Source organism: Bufo bufo, chromosome 1 (genome assembly GCF_905171765.1).
Source record: "Bufo bufo chromosome 1, aBufBuf1.1, whole genome shotgun sequence".
NCBI lineage: Eukaryota > Metazoa > Chordata > Amphibia > Anura > Bufonidae > Bufo > Bufo bufo.
Window position 1 is genome coordinate 443,873,701 of NC_053389.1, and position 19,528 is coordinate 443,893,228.

Genomic DNA, 19,528 nt, shown 5'->3' on the forward strand with positions numbered 1-19,528 from the left:
GACGCGCTCTTTTATGAGGTAATAAATTGCCATAGAAGCCAAGAGGAAGCCATAGGAAGCTTTTTTGGCCTCCATCAGGTGAATACAGGCCTATGGCTACATACACCAACTGCGTCCACTGACTGCAGTGTGAACGCAGGTTTATCAACACTGGTGCATGGTACAGAGCAGCGCTTCATAAATACAGCATTTTGTCCAGAAAATTGACAGATATGCCCTGTTATTTTTCAGATATTTGTGTAAAAGGACATGAATAAGGGTAGGTTCACACAGAGATTTTTGGAGGAGGCTTTGAGGCAAATTTGGCGAAGATAGAAGTAGCAGAACTGTATAGGAAGCGGTTCTGCCACAATGCTAGAGGGTATTGGCAAAGATAGATGTAGCAGGGCTGTATAGGAAGCGGTACTGCCACAGTGCTAGAGGGTACTTGCAAAGAAAGATGTAGCAGAGCTGTATAGGAAGCGGTTCTGCCACAGTGCTAGAGAGTACTGGCGAAGATAAATGTAGCAGAGCAGTATAGGAATTCGTTCTGCCACAGTGCTAGAGGGTACTGGTGGAGACAGATGTAGCAGAGCTGTATAGGAAGCGGTTCTGCCACAGTTCTAGAGGGTACTGGCGGAGATAGATGTAGCAGAGCTGTATAGGAATCAGTTCTGCCACAGTGCCAGAGGGTACTGGCGAAGATAGATGTAGCAGAGCTATATAGGAAGCAGTTCTGCCACAGTGCTAGAGGGTACTGGCGAAGGGATAGATGTAGCAGAGCTGTATAGGAAGCGGTTCTGCCACAGTGCTAGAGGGTACTGGCGGAGACAGATGTAGCAGAGCTATATAGGAAGCGGTTCTGCCACAGTGCTAGAGGGTACTGGCGAATATAGATGTAGCAAAGCTGTATAGGAAACGGTACTGTCACAGTGCTAGAGGGTACTGGCCGAGACAGATGTAGCAGAGCTGTATAGGAAGCGGTTCTGCCACAGTGCTAGAGGGTACTGGCGAAGATAGAAGTAGCAGAACTGTATAGGAAGCGGTTCTGCCACAATGCTAGAGGGTATTAGCGAAGATAGATGTAGCAGGGCTGTATAGGAAGCGGTACTGCCACAGTGCTAGAGGGTACTTGCAAAGAAAGATGTAGCAGAGCTGTATAGGAAGCGGTTCTGCCACAGTGCTAGAGGGTAAAGGCGAAGATAGATGTAGCAGAGCTGTATAGGAAGCGGTTCTGCCACAGTGCTAGAGGGTACTGGTGAAGATAGATGTAGCAGAGCTGTATAGGAAGCGGTTCTGCCACAGTGCTAGAGGGTACTGTCCGAGACAGATGTAGCAGAGCTATATATGAAGCGGTTCTGCCACAGTGCTAGAGGGTACTGGCGAAGATAGAAGTAGCAGAACTGTATAGGAAGCGGTTGTGCCACAATGCTAGAGGGTATTGGCGAAGATAGATGTAGCAGAGCTGTATAGGAATCAGTTCTGCCACAGTGCTAGAGGGTACTGGTGGAGACAGATGTAGCAGAGCTGTATAGGAAGCGGTTCTGCCACAGTGCTAGAGGGTACTGGCGGAGATAGATGTAGCAGAGCTGTATAGGAATCAGTTCTGCCACAGTGCCAGAGGGTACTGGCGAAGATAGATGTAGCAGAGCTATATAGGAAGCAGTTCTGCCACAGTGCTAGAGGGTACTGGCGAAGAGATAGATGTAGCAGAGCTGTATAGGAAGCGGTTCTGCCACAGTGCTAGAGGGTACTGTCGGAGACAGATGTAGCAGAGCTATATAGGAAGCAGTTCTGCCACAGTGCTAGAGGGTACTGGCGGAGACAGATGTAGCAGAGCTGTATCTGAAGCTGTTCTGCAACAGTGCTAGAGGGTACTGGCGAAGAGATAGATGTAGCAGAGCTGTATAGGAAGCGGTTCTGCCACAGTGCTAGAGGGTACTGGCGGAGACAGATGTAGCAGAGCTATATAGGAAGCAGTTCTGCCACAGTGCTAGAGGGTACTGGCGGAGACAGATGTAGCAGAGCTATATAGGAAGCGGTTCTGCCACAGTGCTAGAGGGTACTGGCGAAGATAGATGTAGCAAAGCTGTATAGGAAGCGGTACTGCCACAGTGCTAGAGGGTACTGGCCGAGACAGATGTAGCAGAGCTGTATAGGAAGCGGTTCTGCCACAGTGCTAGAGGGTACTGGCGAAGATAGAATTAGCAGAACTGTATAGGAAGCGGTTCTGCCACAATGCTAGAGGGTATTAGCGAAGATAGATGTAGCAGGGCTGTATAGGAAGCGGTACTGCCACAGTGCTAGAGGGTACTTGCAAAGAAAGATGTAGCAGAGCTGTATAGGAAGAGGTTCTGCCACAGTGCTAGAGGGTAAAGGCGAAGATAGATGTAGCAGAGCTGTATAGGAAGTGGTTCTGCCACAGTGCTAGAGGGTAATGGCAAAGATAGATGTAGCAGAGCTGTATAGGAAGCGGTACTGCCACAGTGCTAGAGGGTACTGTCCGAGACAGATGTAGCAGAGCTATATAGGAAGCGGTTCTGCCACAGTGCTAGAGGGTAATGGCAAAGATAGATGTAGCAGAGCTGTATAGGAAGCGGTACTGCCACAGTGCTAGAGGGTACTGTCCGAGACAGATGTAGCAGAGCTATATAGGAAGTGGTTCTGCCACAGTGCTAGAGGGTACTGGTGAAGATAGATGTAGCAGAGCTGTATAGGAAGCGGTTCTGCCACAGTGCTAGAGGGTACTGGCAAAGATAGATGTAGCAGAGCTGTATAGGAATCGGTTCTGCCACAGTGCTAGAGGGTACTGTCCGAGACAGATGTAGCAGAGCTATATAGGAAGCGGTTCTGCCACAGTGCTAGAGGGTACTGGCGAAGATAGAAGTAGCAGAACTGTATAGGAAGCGGTTGTGCCACAATGCTAGAGGGTATTGGCGAAGATAGATGTAGCAGAGCTGTATAGGAAGCGGTACTGCCACAGTGCTAGAGGGTACTGGCGAAGATAGATGTAGCAGAACTGTATAGGAATCGGTTCTGCCACAGTGCTAGAGGGTACTGGTGGAGACAGATGTAGCAGAGCTGTATAGGAAGCGGTTCTGCCACAGTGCTAGAGGGTACTGGCGAAGATAAATGTAGCAGAGCTGTATAGGAAGTGGTTCTGCCACAGTGCTAGAGGGTACTGGTGAAGATAGATGTAGCAGAGCTGTATAGGAAGCGGTTCTGCCACAGTGCTAGAGGGTACTGGCAAAGATAGATGTAGCAGAGCTGTATAGGAATCGGTTCTGCCACAGTGCTAGAGGGTACTGGCGAAGATAGATGTAGCAGAGCTGTATAGGAAGCGGTACTGCCACAGTGCTAGAGGGTACTGTCCGAGACAGATGTAGCAGAGCTATATAGGAAGCGGTTCTGCCACAGTGCTAGAGGGTACTGGTGGAGACAGATGTAGCAGAGCTATATAGGAAGCGGTACTGCCACAGTGCTAGAGGGTACTGGCAAAGATAGATGTAGCAGAGCTGTATAGGAAGCGGTACTGCCACAGTGCTAGAGGGTACTGGTGGAGACAGATGTAGCAGAGCTATATAGGAAGCGGTACTGCCACAGTGCTAGAGGGTACTGGCAAAGATAGATGTAGCAGGCCTGTATAGGAATCGGTTCTGCCACAGTGCTAGAGGGTACTGGCGAAGATAGATGTAGCAGAGCTGTATAGGAATCGGTTCTGCCACAGTGCTAGAGGGTACTGGCAAAGATAGATGTAGCAGGCCTGTATAGGAAGCGGTACTGCCACAGTGCTAGAGGGTACTGGCGAAGATAGATGTAGCAGAGCTGTATAGGAATCGGTTCTGCCACAGTGCTAGAAGGTACTGGCGAAGATAGATGTAGCAGAGCTGTATATGCATCTATACAGATACATGGTCTAAGGGTACTTTCACACTTGCGGCAGAGTGATCCGGCAAGCAGGTGTCATCAATAATATACAGCTATTTTATTTTCTGAATTTTGAGATAAAACCGTAGCATGCTGCGGTATTATCTCCGTCCTGAACAGTCATAAAGACTGAACTGAAGACATCCTGATGCATCCTGAACGGATTTCTCTCCATTCAGAATGCATGGGGATAAAACTGATGCGTTTTTTTTCCAGTATTGAGACGCTATGGCGGAACTCTATGCTGGAAAAGAAAAACGCAAGTGTGAAAGTACCCTTAGGCCGAATGAACGGTCCGTGGTATACCGGCCTGGATTCCTGCTGACAGCAAGAGAGGCACGGCGTCATTGGTTGCTATGACGCCGCACTACAGTAATACACTCGTATAGATCATACGAGTCTATTACTGTAGTACAGCGGCGACATGAAGCGCACAGCGTCATAGCAACCAATGACGCAGTGCTCTCCTCCTGTCAGCAGGAATCCAGGCCGGGATACCACGGACCGTTCATGGCCGTGTGCATTCGGCCTTAGGTGTATACACAACTGTAGTAGAGCTGTAATGGAAACAAATCTGCATCAGTGCTGGTCGGTGGGGGGATGGTAATATTTTAGGGGAGGCAAAAGCACAGATCATTTGGCTACTAGCTAATATGATTTTGGGCTGATGCACAGTAGGGAATTATTGTTTTGCTGCTCAGAATGGTTTTTGTGTTTAAAACTGTATTAGAATGCAGGACAGCCACATGTTACTGTCTTCTCTCACTTCTTATGGGTCTCTGAGTGATGATTCCCCAGCAGGGGGAGGGGCCTCACAGACACTGCAGGCTGTCAGACTGATGAGTCATACTCTTCACATGAACTAGCACATGAGTTCTCAGTGTGATGTCATAAGGAGGCGTGGCCGGCCTTCACTCTAACTGCCTAAGCTCGCCCAGCCTTAGCTGCAGGAAACCAGGAAGTGAACGGCAGAGCTGGCTGCAGGTAAGGGTGAAATAGCAAGATGGGAATACCCCTTTAAGAGCAATAACTTTTTTTCTGTTTTGTTGACTGAGCTGTGTGAGGGCTTATTTTTTGCGGGACAAGCTGTAGTTTTTTATTGGCACCATTTTATGGGTACATTTGGTGTTCTGATCGCTTTTTATCTCATTTTTTGGGAGGTGAAGTCACAAAAAAGCAGTTTGGTGTCATTTTTCTATTTATTAATTTTTTTACACCGTTTACTTGAAAGGGTAGATCATGTGATATTTTTATAGATCCGGTCGTGATGATACCTAATATCTCTAGTTTTTTTTTATTTTTATGTTTTACACAATAAGAACATTTTTGCAAAAAAAATCATGTTTTTGTGTTGCCATTTTCTTAGAGACATATTTTTTTTTAAATCTGGCTAGTTTTTTGCAGGATCAGGTGACGTTTTTATTGCTACCATTTTGGGGTACATACGACTTTTTGATCGGTTGATATTATGTTTTTTGGGAGGTGAGGTGACTAAAAAAGTTTTTTTGGCGTGATTTTATTTTTTTTTTATTTTTTTTACGGCGTTCACATGGTGGGGTAGATCATGTGATATTTTATAGAGCCGGTCGATACCAAATGTCTATTTTTTCTATTTTTAACATTTTTTAAATGACTTAATTGGGGGAATTTTTTTTTTTACATGTGAAACTTTTTTTTTTATAAAGCATTTTATTATTTTTATTTTACACTTTGTGTCCACCATAAGGTCATACAAGACCTCTGAGAGACATTTAACTTCACTTTTTTTTTTCACTGTTGATTTCTCCTGTAACTGGGTCTGACATAGTAGCTACAGTTACAGAAGAAATACACCCCCTAGAGAGGCTCTACAGCATTAGGCGTCTTGCACACGAACGTATTTTCTGTCCGCGTCCGTTCAGGTTTTTTTGCGGACGGTATGCAGAACCATTCACTGTGCATTCCGTTTCCGTATGTCCATATTTCCGTTCCGCCAAAAAATAGAACATGTCCTATTATTGTCCGCATTACGGACAAGGATAGTACTATTCTATGAAGGGCCAGCTGTTCCGTTCTGCAAAATACAGAATGCACACGGATGTCATCCGTATTTTTTGTGGATCCGTTTTTTGCGGACCGCAAAATACATACGGTCGTGTGCAAGAGGCCTTATACAGAGCTGTACAGCCTCCCTACAGGGCTGATCGAAGTCTGTGAAAGACCTGACAGCTCCTGCGCTCACTTGGCGGTCACATGACCACCGGGATGGGACAGGAAGCAGCGCATTGCTTCCTCAGCTGCATACATGGTGCTTGTTCAGCGCTGTGTATACAGTGATCCAGAAGGCAGGGACACCCAGGAACGGTCCCTGCCTTCTCCCTGGGGTGCCCTGCTGTCACTGACAGCGGGCCCCCCGCTCAGCAGCTGCACGATTAGCGTGCAGCTGCAGTCTCTGAATGGACATTCCAGAACGTCCATTCAGAGATAAACCCGACCGCCCAGGACATTTGTAGTCAATGGGCGGTCGTGAAGTGGTTAATCTATGTATTGTAACGTCAGTGTCGGCATTATCCCTGTCCTGTGACATCACTATGTGCTTTAAAGACGTTTGACCAGCCACTTAAATATTTTTTAACTCACTTACAATCTTTTGCAGCTCCTGCCGGTCTTTGCACTTTGACACAGACATGTGACCTCTGCATCTTTATTCATGGGCACCACCACAGATGTACTGAAATTTATTTTTTTCTAAATGTTTTTGATGTAATAGGGCAAAATACAATTGCACCATTGTTTTTTGGGGTTTTAAATGGCAAGACACTGGGTAAGGGCAAGAACAGAAAAATAAAGAAAAGAGCAGATTCTGTAAGAAAATGGATCCTGAGCATCAGTTATGCACATTTGACATCCGTTTGAGCCATTTACGTCGGAGATCCGTTATTTTAGATGAAAAAAAAAAAAGTCCTGCAGTCTTCAAGGGATTTCTTGCTTCATCTGGATCAACTTTGCACGATAAAAGGCTGAACTGCATGGATGTTATTCTCAGCCTTATAAACCATGGGGAACATTTATTAAAACCGGTGTTTTAGATTCCAGTCTTAATAGCACCTATACAGCTTCCTTTCTGTCTTACATTTAGGCCTCTTTCACACGAGTGTGTCCGGAAAAGGTCCGGATGCGTTGCGGCAAACCCGCGCGAGTAGGTACCCAATTGCAGTCAGTTTTGACTGCGATTGCGTTCCGTTGTTCAGTTTTTATCGCACGGGTGCAATGCGTTTTTCACGCGCGTGATAAAAAACTGAATGTGGTTCCCAGACCCGAACCCGGACTTCTTCACAGAAGTTCGGGTTTGGGTTAGATGCTGTGTACATTGTATTATTTCCCCTTATAACATGGTTATAAGGGAAGATAATAGCATTCTGAATACAGAATGCTTAGTACAATAGGGCTGGAGGGGTTAAAAAAATAAAATAAAATTATTTAACTCACCTTAATACACTTGTTCGCGCAGCCGGCATCTCTTCTGTCTTCTTCTTTGAGGAATAGGACCTTTGATGACATCACTGCGCTCATCACATGGTCCATCACATGATCTTTTACCATGGTGATGGATCATGTGATGGACCATGTGATGAGTGTAGTGACGTCATCAAAGGTCCTACTCCTCAAAGAAGAAGACAGAAGAGATGCCGGATGCGCAAACAAGTGGATTAAGGCGAGTTAAAAATATTTTTTTATTTTTTTTAACCCCTCCAGCCCTATTGTACTATGCATTCTGTATTCAGAATGCTATTATTTTCCCTTATAACCATGTCATAAGGGAAAATAATAATGATCGGGTCTCCATCCTGATCGTCTCCTAGCAACCGTGCGTGAAAATCGCACCGCATCCGCAATTGCTTGCGGATGCTTGCGATTTTCACGCAGCCCCATTCACTTCTATGGGGCCTGCGTTGCGTGAAAAACGCACAAAATAGAGCTTGCTGCGATTTTCACGCAATGCACAAGTGATGCGTGAAAATCACCGCTCATGTGCACAGCCCCATAGAAATGAATGGGTCCGGATTCAGTGCGGGTGCAATGTGTTCACTTCACGCCCGTGTGAAAGGGGCCTTAGACCTAAAACAGGCATAGAAAATGGTGAACGAGACGGGCCTACCGGCCTATTCCCTTTCACGGCACTCCCACAATTTTAAACCTGGTGTGAGCGGATTGCGGCTGAAATACGCCTAATTTTGGGGTATTTCAGAATAGTAAATTACTCCTTATGTTACTATGTAGTTTTTACAGTGTTGTTCTTTGATACAAATTACATAAGTTTTAATTCTACAGGACAGACCCACCTCAAAGATAATTGTATACGCTAAGGGCTCATTTACACGACCGTATCTGTTTTTGTGGGCCACAAATTGCACATCCACAAAACATGGATACCAGCCATGTGCATCCCACATTTTCCCCTTCTACAGGCCCCACAACATATTACAAATGCCTAAAACGGACAAGAGTAGGACAGGTACTATTTTTTTTTTAAATAAATGGGTCTGCGTCCGACCCAGTAATATAAAAAAACATTCTTGCATTTCACTGCACTATGATAACACAGACACATTGCTGCAATCCAGTTATGGAACAGGGAGCATTAGGTATTTTTTTCTGGTACTGATGCAAGCTGGTAAAAAAGGTGGGGGGCAGCAGGAAAGACATAGTGGGGGATTTATCAAAACTGGTGTAAAGTTAAAACTGGCTTAGTTGCCCATAGCAACCAATCAGATTCTAGCTTTAATTTTCCAGAGGAGCTCTGATAAATGAAAGCTGGAATCTGATTGGTTGCTATGGGCAACTGAGAGTTTTCCTTTACACCAGTTTTCCTTTACTCCCCATTGTTAGAGAAACCCTTTTGCATTAAACAATGCATGAAATTCCATATTTGAAATTTATTACGGTAACTTATTGAGCTCTTTGGTGATACCGACACCACACTCCTTAGATGTTGGATTTTAACATGTTGATCCTTTGTTCTCACAGGAGGATTAGGCTGGAGCTACACAATGCGTTTGGCCTCACACATTGGGCAACCAATCCAAAGTTCACTTAGTAGTACATCCTCACAACATAATGGAAGTGGATGGAGTTAGAAGTGGCAACTCTCTGGCCACCATACAAGCCCATTCCTTTGCATTATTTAAAATTGAGTCAGTGCTACAAAGCAATCTTTGGTCATGGGCAAAGTCACTATGTAGACCCAGCCTTATTTCCTTCTCCCTTTCATATATGGCACCGGTTTCCCTAACATCCTCGAAACCCTAATGGAGGGGGGCCATTATCCCTAGCACACTTTCCACCTTTCTCCCGATCCATTTTCCCTAAAGCATACTCTCCACCCTTGCAATGAATAGGAGTAAAGAGTAGAATGAAGGTAGAGTTAAGGGAGAAAAAGGGGGTGTATGTAAGGGAGAAAGATATAATGGGGTGAGGAGATGAAGGGGTGTACACAAGGGGTTAGGGGAGGGTTGGGAGAAAGGTGTAGGGGGCTTAAGGCAGACAGGGTTTGTTGAAAGTGAGCTGTGCAAGGGTAATGGGGGGGGGGGGGTAGAGATGGTGATGAGAATGGGTTGTAGCAATTCTCTTCCCCTACCCCCCCCCCTTCCCTTGCGTGATTGACCTCCATTTTCTCCAGCCTAAATGGGCAATGCAATGGTTAAAAGCCATAGGAAATACAAGCAGTATCACCTGAAATGAAGATTAAAAACCTGCAGCACAAGTCAGTTTACGCTGCCACACTGTGTGTTATAGATATGTAAAAATCTCATCCACTTTGCTGCGGAGGCAAATCCAGTGTTTGGCAAAAATCACAGAAACCCCTTTGCTCACAGGAACTAGACAAGGCTAGGAACCTAAATTGCTCAAGCACCTTCCTGTAGAAGGAGGAGCCTTTAAATACCTCCTGCAGACCACCCATAGGCTATGAAAGATAGGAGGCGTGCGAATGCTGCCTCACATAAGGAGGAAAGACAAGCCCGCACACACCCTAATTGCACACAAGGAACTCTGAGCCAGAGTGCAAGGAGGGAGATGCTGGCGGCAGAATACAGTGAGGAAGCCCGGCACCCGTACCTGCGTGTGGGGACAGAAAGGTACGGGAAGCCGGGTTAACAATGTGGCAGAATTCTGGGCTGGTAGAAAAGGTGAAGACAGGCGGATTGGCCATAGGCCTTACAGGGAAATTTCCTGGTAGGCCAATGTCCAAAGGGCCACCCGAGCCCTCCTCTCTGCCGCTGACCGGGTACATAATGAGCTCTCAGTGGTAATTAATGCTGTGAGAATCAGGTAGTCATGTACCTGGCTGGTGAGCGCACATGCCCTCCTGAATTCAACTGCTGTGCCCAACTCTTACTTCCTGAGCCCCCAGCTCCATATCTTATGCTATATTCACACTTTCGCAACGTGTTTTGCGGATCCGCAAAACACGGACAGCGTCAATGTGCGTTTCGCATTTTGCCGGCACTAATAGAATATGCCTGTTCTTGTCCGGAATTGCGGACAAGAATAGGACTTGTTCTATTTTTTTGCGGAACGGAAGTGCGGATCCGCAATTCCGTGTCCAGGCAGCACATCGTGCTGCCCCATAGAAATGAATGGGTCTGCAATTCCGTTCCGCAAAATGCGGAACGAAATTGCGGACGTGTGAATGGAGGCTTAATCAGAGAGAACTGGTGGAAGAGGGCAGAAAATGGCAGCTATTGAGCAGCTCTTTGGGCAATATAGTGTGCTGCACTGCGATATATGGTTCTGCTGGGATGGTATTTTGCTCTATGGTATTGCCTACCCCGCTCAATTGTGTTGCCCTGCCTTCTGTCAATTTGGACTCTCTCTAAAACATGGGGCCACTTTTCGTTTTTTTCCGGGGCCACTTTAAGTTTCCAATCCGTCCCTGGGTGAAGATCTGCTTCAAAATTGAGGATCTAAAAAGGATGAAAATGACTCTTACTGGTAATTGGCTTTTCCATTAGCCTTCACAACAGTACTTAACAGGAGAATTACTCTGCTTCTCAAGGGACAGGAAACATGGAGAACAGCAATTAAAAGCTCCCCTCCCCTTTACCTGCTCAGTTAGTTACCTAGGACAAAAAAAAAACATATTATTACTATTCAGAACATAAAGTACCAGCAAGGGTGGGAATCCCCGGTGGCGTTGTGGAGATGAATGAAAAACCCAATTACCAGTGGGAGTAATTTTTATCTTTTCCACACACGTCTCCACAACGGCACTTAGGAGGATTTACAGAGAAACTAAAAAAATTTGGGTGGGACAGCAGCCGACAGAACTTTGCAGCCAAAAGACAAGTGTTTGTTAGATAAGAGGTCCTTGTCTGCAGAAAGTGGACAGACTGGCCAAAGTAGCTGCCTGGCAAATCTTGTTATAAGAAAGCCAAGGCTCTCACAGACCATAAAGTAGACATCACGCTGGTAGAATGGGCCTTGAGACCATCTGAGACCAACAGAGCACAATGGTCATTCTACTCAAGAAAGCAATTGTAGTTTTACTCACAACATTTCCCTTATTGGCATCCAGATACTAAATAAGAAGATGGTCCGACTTTCTTATATGTTAAGTAGCGTCCAGGTAATTTATCTTTGAACATTCAGATTATGAAACTGAACTTTTTCAAGAGACCCAGACTGAGAGCAAAATAAGGAAAGAGAAACTTCTTGTTGACGGTGAAATTTCAAAAATATGTTTGGCAAAAAGACAATGTTTCAGGACAATTCTGTCATCAAAAACAGTCAGATAAGGTGTCTTACAGGTGACCGTCTGTATCTCACCCACGCTCCTAGCTGCGGTTATGGCCAAGAGAAAGGGAGCCTTCAGAGAAAACATTCTGAGAGGAATCTCCTTCATTAGCTTAAAAGGGTGATCCAGAAGTACTAAGCGGACCACATTTAAGTCTTTGGAATGGTAGCTAGGACGAATCCTTCTAGCTTCTTTGATAAAGCATTTGATCAAATCAGTGCCTGCAAATCTTACTTCTATAAATGAGCTGAGTGCTTCCGTATGGACTTTAAGGGTAATGACTTTAAGACCTTTATCGAGACCTGGCAGTAAAAACTCCAAAAGAACCTTACCATCTGGAAACATACAAGGCTCCCATGAACCAGAGGAAGAATATAGAAAAGCTTTGCCTGTCCTGTCCTGAGATACTTTTTTGAAGTTACCGGTTTTCTGCTTTGAATTAAAAGGATTCTGTCACCTAGAGTTTGCATATATTGCTGTTTATAGGGTCTTCCAAATCTCCTATAGCATGTCTGCAATATACCTTTACCATAGATATGAATGCTTTATTTTATTCAGAAAATCGATTTTCTAACGTCTGGAGCCCGACCGCGCCTACTCTGACGGAGCCCAGCACTGCCCCACATCCCAAAGTCCCCTACTAGCTCCCTCGACGTCACTCAGAGCACTCGGCGCAAGCGCCTGTACTCCTGATGTAAGTGCCCACCCGGTCTTCCATCCCTGTACTGGCATCAGCCTCAGAGAACGGACTGCGCATGTGCAGTCTGTTCCCTGAGGCTGATAGTAATTGGTATATAATACCCCCCTAGTCTCCTAGGATTATTTTTAGGAAAACATGTTATCTGTTTTTGTTAATTTTTTAGGAATTTTTGCTTTTTCCCCCCCCCCCCCCTCCAATCTCTTGAACGAAATGACAGTATGTTTCAAAGCACATTGTGCCGTCGAATGTGTTAAGCTTTTTTATATTTAAAGCTTTCAAAAATTCAAAACACACATGGTGTTATGGGGGGGGGGGGGGATTAATTGTTGGGGGACCAAGCGTCCAAAAATTTTGCCTTGACGGGGTGAGAATGCCTACCCATATGACATGCATACGTATTAATTGTCAGAAGAAAAATTGGATCGTTGTGAACAAGCCTAGAAAATGTTTCCTTTTTAATTGGGAGCAGCAGCAGTAGAGTGTAAATGTGAAAAGTCTAATCATTAGACTCTAATGTATCAATAGTAGCAGAAGCAGCATAGCATGGAACATACAAGGCAGTAGATCAGCTGTCTATGGGTGGTAGTAGTAGTACTGGCAGTAGGGGATTAGCAGCTAAGGTGGTGGCGGCAGCAGCAGCCATATGGTACATGTTGGCAGGCAGCTGCATGATAGAGGTAGCAGCAGCAGTATGGGAACATGATGGTAGGCAGGCAGCAGTAGTGGCATGATAGAGGCAGTCACAGGTAGGCAGGCAGCAGCCACACGGAAGATGATAGTAGGCAAGCCGACAGCAACAGTAGCAAGATGGGGCACCGTCAGCAAGGCCTGATCTATTCATCAGCCTTAACCAGCGTATGAGAATCTTCCCAAATTCAGGCTTGGTTAAATTTGACAAAAGTGATATTTTGGAAACTGGCAGACACAACTTGGTCCATTTGGGTTCTTTGTTGCCACTTCTTAGGAAAAAGGAAGGCGTCCCACAAGGAAGGAGACGTGCAGACAGAGAGTACTCTACTGAAAGCCTTCTCTGAGGCTGCAAGGAGGAGGAGCAGGAGGAATGCTGCGAACCCTGGAACCCTGGGTCCAAGGCACGGTGTCAGACTTAGAAGTCACCTCCATGTCATCCTGCTGTGACCAAGAGGAGGAGTGAGCCATCCAATCCACTTTTTTATCCTCTTCTCCTCAATGATAATGTTGTGCCTTTTCAAAGCCAGGAAAAATTGTGGACTATTACAACGACTACTACTTCTGGACGGATTGCTGATGCTGCTACCACCCACATTTTGGCTTTGGGAGGACAAGGCCTGGCCCTGGGTCTTTCGTTTGGAACCCTTCCATATTCTTGACATTTTTGGACCTAATGTACACAGTCACTCAAAGTTGGCAAGTCTGTTATCTGGAACTTAGAAACAGAGAGGCGCAATAAAATGTCCTCCCAGATCCAGAGCTCCCCCATTCATTCCTCTGTTAGACTCTCGTCAGACTGGCACCTCAGGGGTATGCTCTTTTTCAGAGGGGGTGTCCTTTCTGCTGCAGCTCTTTCCCTGTAACTGTCACAGTAGATATGGCTTATGGCAGTTGAATGATGGAATTGAGTAGACATGCATATTACTATACAGATTAAACACCAGGGGGCACCATTTTAATGAAGTACAGAGAATATATCACGATTGGAGCGTTTTTGTAACAGAAACAAATTACAAAAGTAACGTATGAGTTTTTCATGCAGAATTATATTAAATTCACATTTAATGATGGCACAAACGCTATATATAATCAATATGGAACATTCATTTTTCTTACATATGAAAAGCCTTCCCTCTACACAATCATCCGCATTCTCAATGTATCTTCTCAGAGGGAAAATGGTTGTGTATCCTGTCATGTATACTTTGATGGTAAGGAGTATCATTTATGTGGAAAATCTATGTTTCTCTTTTATTGTATGAATCCTGCTGCATATTCGATTTTTCTCTTTTATCTACAACTCTACAATATTCTCGTCTCAATTGTTCTTTTTCTGATTTTAGGTTTACTCCTTGTCATGTTTATCATAAGACCACAATAAAATAAATGAACTCATGTCACAAGATATGAATGAACTGCCTATATTTGTGCAACCAGGCAGCTATATTAAGTATCTGATATTTCCCACTGCTAAGAGTATCAGCCAGGTAACATGAGATTCCTCTCTGCGGCAACATGGGTGCTTCTTAAAGTATCACGCTGCTAAGCAACAACAATCGTGACTGATATTAAGCTTTTGAAACATGTACCTTCTGCATCAACCAGGCCTAGCATTTAACATAAAGGGCAGTCATATCCTGGCACCATAGTATGTGACCACCGCAGCAGTAGTGATCAGTCAAAATAAGCAAACTGCATGGACGCTTCACTGAAATCTTTGTAATGAGTACATACATATACAGTCATTATTTTAAGTGTCATTTCCCAGTGCTATACATTAGCAGCGCATGTCATAAAAGTGAGCATACAGATAAACTACAGCATACATTATCAAATAATTATTACAAACATATCTACAATGTTGTAAATTTATCAATTTCTTTTAAAGGGGTCGTCCGCTTCTTCTCTTTACTGATGACCTATCCTCAGGATGGGGGGGGTGACTTCTGGCACCCCCACCGCTCAGGTGTGTGAATAGACTGCATCGCTCGTACAAGATCAGCCTTCTCTTCTCTGTTTACATGCTCGCCGTAGCAACCGCAGAGGCGAGCAGTGTAATTACAACTCTGCCATCACTTGAATGCGACGGCTCCTTCCTATTTGAACAGGAAGGGGCCAACCAATTGAAGTGAATTGGACGGTGGAGTTGTAATTGCACTGCTTGCCACTGCGGTTGTGATGGCAATTAGGTAAGCATGAAGAAAACACAGGGCTCTTCAAACAGCTGATCGATGGAGGTGCTGGTAGTCGGAGCCCTGCCAATCTGATATTGATAACCTATCCTAAGGAAAGGTCATCAATATAGAAAAAGTAAACAACCCCTTTAAGCCAAAAACAGTATGTATGAGGCTGCAACTATAGTTGTGATTGCAGTACTTTGGTGATTTGGTTTTTCTCAGTAATGCAGGCACATATGGACATGGGACCAACACAGATGTCTTCAGCTGCCAAGTGCACATGTAACAGGTCAGCCAGTTTCCTAGGTACAAATCTGCAGACAGATGTCCTTTAAAAATTTAAAAGCTGTGCACACCTTTGCAATGATTTTTAATGATCATACAGATTGAGCAACAAAATATTGCACTGGAAACTCTGTGTACAGTTTAGTCCTGGTCCGTTTAATTTGTTTGCTACTTCTTTCTCATTTATATGTGGTAGGTTAGCAGAAGTAAGGAACGGATGGAAAAGAGAATGACTGCAGGATCAGACCATTTCTCTCTAAACACTATGGAGAAACATAGGTGTGCATTGGAGCTGCAAACACCAAATTGTTGGATATTTTAAAGGGGTTATTCACTTATCTGAAGGACTATTGAGCATGTTAGTATACTTCTGAATAAAAGAGGAGGTGGACCAGAAGGTTAAATAGCAGGGGGCGCTACCAGATAATCTATATAAAAAAAAAAAAACGTACTATATTTTTATTGCATGTATATTGCAATACTACTTCATTTGAAATGCTCTATTTGTTGCATAGTAATACTGTGTGCGGTGTGACACAGTAAGGGCCCTTGCAGACGAGCATTGGTCACGCGGAGAGTCTGCAGCCCAGCTCTCGGGGGTCACATAGCATTATATTGATTTATGATGCTATGTAACCCTTACAGTTCTGGAATGTATTGGATAACACTGACATAATGCTGCCAGTGTTATCCAATACATTCCAGAACTGTAAGGGTTACATAGCATCATAAATAAATATAATGCTATGTGACCCCCGGCAGCGCTGGGAGTTCAGGCTGGGAGCTGCGCTGCGGACTCGCAGCGTGACCAACGCTCGTCTGCAAGGACCCTAAAGGGAGTTGTATGTGGAGGCAGGTATTTTCCTCCCAGTGTGTGCTGCTGGACTAATTAGCAGTCAGGTAAGGTCAAACACCGGACTGGATCACAAGTGCCAGTCCGGGTTTTTGTTAACACCTAGCTGCCAGACAACTGGGTTCATGCAGAGGGGATCTCTGTATTGGGATCTGAGGCTTGTGACGGGTGGAGGGCTAAGACCTATGTGAGGGGAAACAGGCCGACTAAAGCCTGCTGATGGACTCTTGTTGGCAGAACAGGCCGCATGGTGTGAACTGACACCAATACTGCAAGGTGACTTTTTTGCTTGAAAGTGTTTTTTCTAACGTGTGAATAAACACTGAACTTTTGGTTTACAAACTGGTTAGTGCCTCTATACTGCATCCGCTTATCCTGTTTACCAGAGCGAATCCTCACAGTGGGTAACCCCTTTAAACAAACCCTTTATTGAAATGCCATCTAATGATAGGCAGCACAGTGAAGTGGAGTTAGTAAAAGACAATAAAAAAGAGCAGGCTGTTCAACCTGCAAATGACATTTCTGCCACACTGGAAAACCCCATAGCATGATTAGATGTCTTTACGGACCTGATGTCTCTTGGGTGGAAAAGAAGTTTGCGGTGTTGGATAACGTCCAGGAATGTGGTACCAAGCAGATTTATGAACTATTTTACAATGTTCAGATTTTGCTGATGATCTCCTGAAAGGAACTAAAGACAGAAGATCACTGTGGGGACCTGACATAGAGGTCTGACAAGCACTCCCTGGACGAGAACAGAGGCTATGTGTCAAGCAGCTTGTTACTGATACAGGCCTTTTTTTAAACTGTGATAGGGGAAACACAGAGACTGCTTCCGAATCATTGTTTTGCTCCTGTATTAACTGGTCCTCTTGATTACAATGCATGTTAGGGTTCTTGAGAAGACGTGCACCAGTCATGGGTTCTAGTCTGCTACCGGACATTACTAAAGAGTGATCTGATCTACTTCCAAATGAGAAATGTAAAGCCTCTGGGGACATTCTGCTGTAGTCAGAATTACTATGGTGTCTTCTTGGTTGAGCACTATATGATTTCCTCTGTGGAGGCTGCTTATCATCCTCCAGCAATCCAGGCACTTTGCTGCTCCAGTGGGGTCTACGGTTTAATTCTTTCAGACAACTAGAAAACAGGATAACACAGCTGGCATTACAATCCTTAAAGGGGTTGCCTCACTTCAGTAAGTGCCATTAGAGAAAGTTGATACAAGCCATTTACTAATGTATTGTGATTGTCCATATTGCTTCCTTTGCTGGCTGAATTCATCTTTCCATCACATTATACACTGCTAGTTTCAAGGGGTTATGACCACCCTGCAATCCATCAGCGTTGGCCGTGCCTACACAATATAGGAAAAAGCACCAGCCTATGTGAGCTCCCAAGGTCCCGACCACCAGAGAGGCCGACAATTTTTCCTATATTGTGCAAGCACGACCACCACTGGTGGATTGCTGGGTGGATGTAACCATGGAAAAGAGAAGTGTATAATGTGACGGAAAAATTTATCCAGCCAGCAAAGGAAGCAATATGGATAATCACAATACATTAGTAAGTGCCTTGTATTAACTTTCTCTACATGATAAATGTAACTTACTGAAGTGACAAAACCCCTTATGTTAAGGGGGAAAAACATCACCAATTTCTAATAATGTTTCTCAATAATTATTACAATTTCAGATGTATAATTATGTAATAATGAAAGAGCATTTGTCACCATGATCATTCCTATTAAACCAGGCATGCTGTCTGGTAGTATTAATCATGGTGACTAAAATGAGCCCTTTTTCTCTGCGATCAGTATTACTGAGGGAGAAATCTTATTTTTCGTTGTATGCAAATTAGATGATCTCACACATGCGCTGGCGCAGTGAAGATCTCTTGTGGTCGTCCCTGCTCTGAGATCCTCACTACACATGCACAAATGGTATTGCCACCGGCACATAAGCGAGATTTCAGGGCCAGGCATCATAGCAGTGAGGATCTCACTGGGGAGGGAGAGGCGGAGATGAAGCAGTGCTCTAAGGGGCGAGGGCAGCTCCTTGGTGCTCTGAGAATCTCACTTAAAAATAAGTAAAAGTAAGAATTTCTCTGCACTAAAAAAATTCGGATTGCACAAAGAAATGGCTTATTTTAAAAATCACAATAAAATGTTACAGCTCCGAATCCAATATTCCTTTAGCCCAGGTGTACAGTGGTTACACCACCTCCATGTGTGAACTACTTTAAATACATTCCAATACACAACTTACTTTTGCTATTGTCCATATATTTACCAGACCATATAAAAAACATTTGTCCAGCTCACCTATTCGACATGTAATATCCTGTGTGCCTGGAGTCAAACCAGCAAGTTCCTGGATGTGTAGAGAAATAGAAAAAGAAAGACGATTCCGGCACTGTATATTCTTCCCATAAAATCTTCCTCTTTATTGAATCACAGCATATGCGGACAGTATCACAAACAAGCAGTTGTTTACGCGTTTCGGAGACCTTCTCCTTAGTCGTAACAATGTGGTCTGAGGGTTTGGAAAATTTAAAGACCCATCTACCCTCCCCCAACTAGTGGGTGGTGGTAACATGATGTCATAGCTTAATCAACCCAAAGACTCTCACCTGAAGTATCATTCTCAGTTAACACATGGATTAAAATAGCCCCACACAATGTGTTCCTCACTACCCTGCGCTTGGACTATGCATGTGGCTGGAAGCCTTTGCATATCAGGAAAGTAAGCACAAGCGCAAGGTGTGAGGAAACGCATCATGTGAATAAGGCATATACAAAATGACAAATAAAATATACATACATATAACCTGTAGAGAACTCTACATGCGAAATGGGTGGAAAGGTGGATTATATACGGCCAGAATCTTCTAGTTGTTATAATATAAATATATACAGTGCAGACCAAAAGTTTGGACACACCTTCTCATTCAAAGAGTTTTCTTTATTTTCATGACTATGAAGGCATCAAAACTATGAATTAACACATGTGGAATTATATACATAACAAACAAGTGTGAAACAACTGAAAATATGTCACATTCTAGGTTCTTCAAAGTAGCAACCTTTTGCTTTGATTACTGCTTTGCACACTCTTGGCATTCTCTTGATGAGCTTCAAGAGG

General features: G+C 44.3%; 1 protein-coding gene across 2 annotated transcripts in view; it reads right to left on the reverse strand.

Moving 5' to 3' along the window:
- Positions 1 to 16,887: 16,887 nt before the first annotated feature.
- Positions 16,888 to 19,528, reverse strand: part of LOC120979245 (putative tetratricopeptide repeat protein 41) — a 99,886-nt gene continuing 97,245 nt past the window's right edge. For both annotated transcript variants that reach the window (XM_040407887.1, XM_040407896.1), the window contains one exon: positions 16,888 to 17,525. In XM_040407887.1, coding sequence (XP_040263821.1) covers positions 16,937 to 17,525 — 589 coding nt within the window. In that variant the 3' untranslated portion in view covers positions 16,888 to 16,936. The remainder of the gene's footprint in view (positions 17,526 to 19,528) is intronic.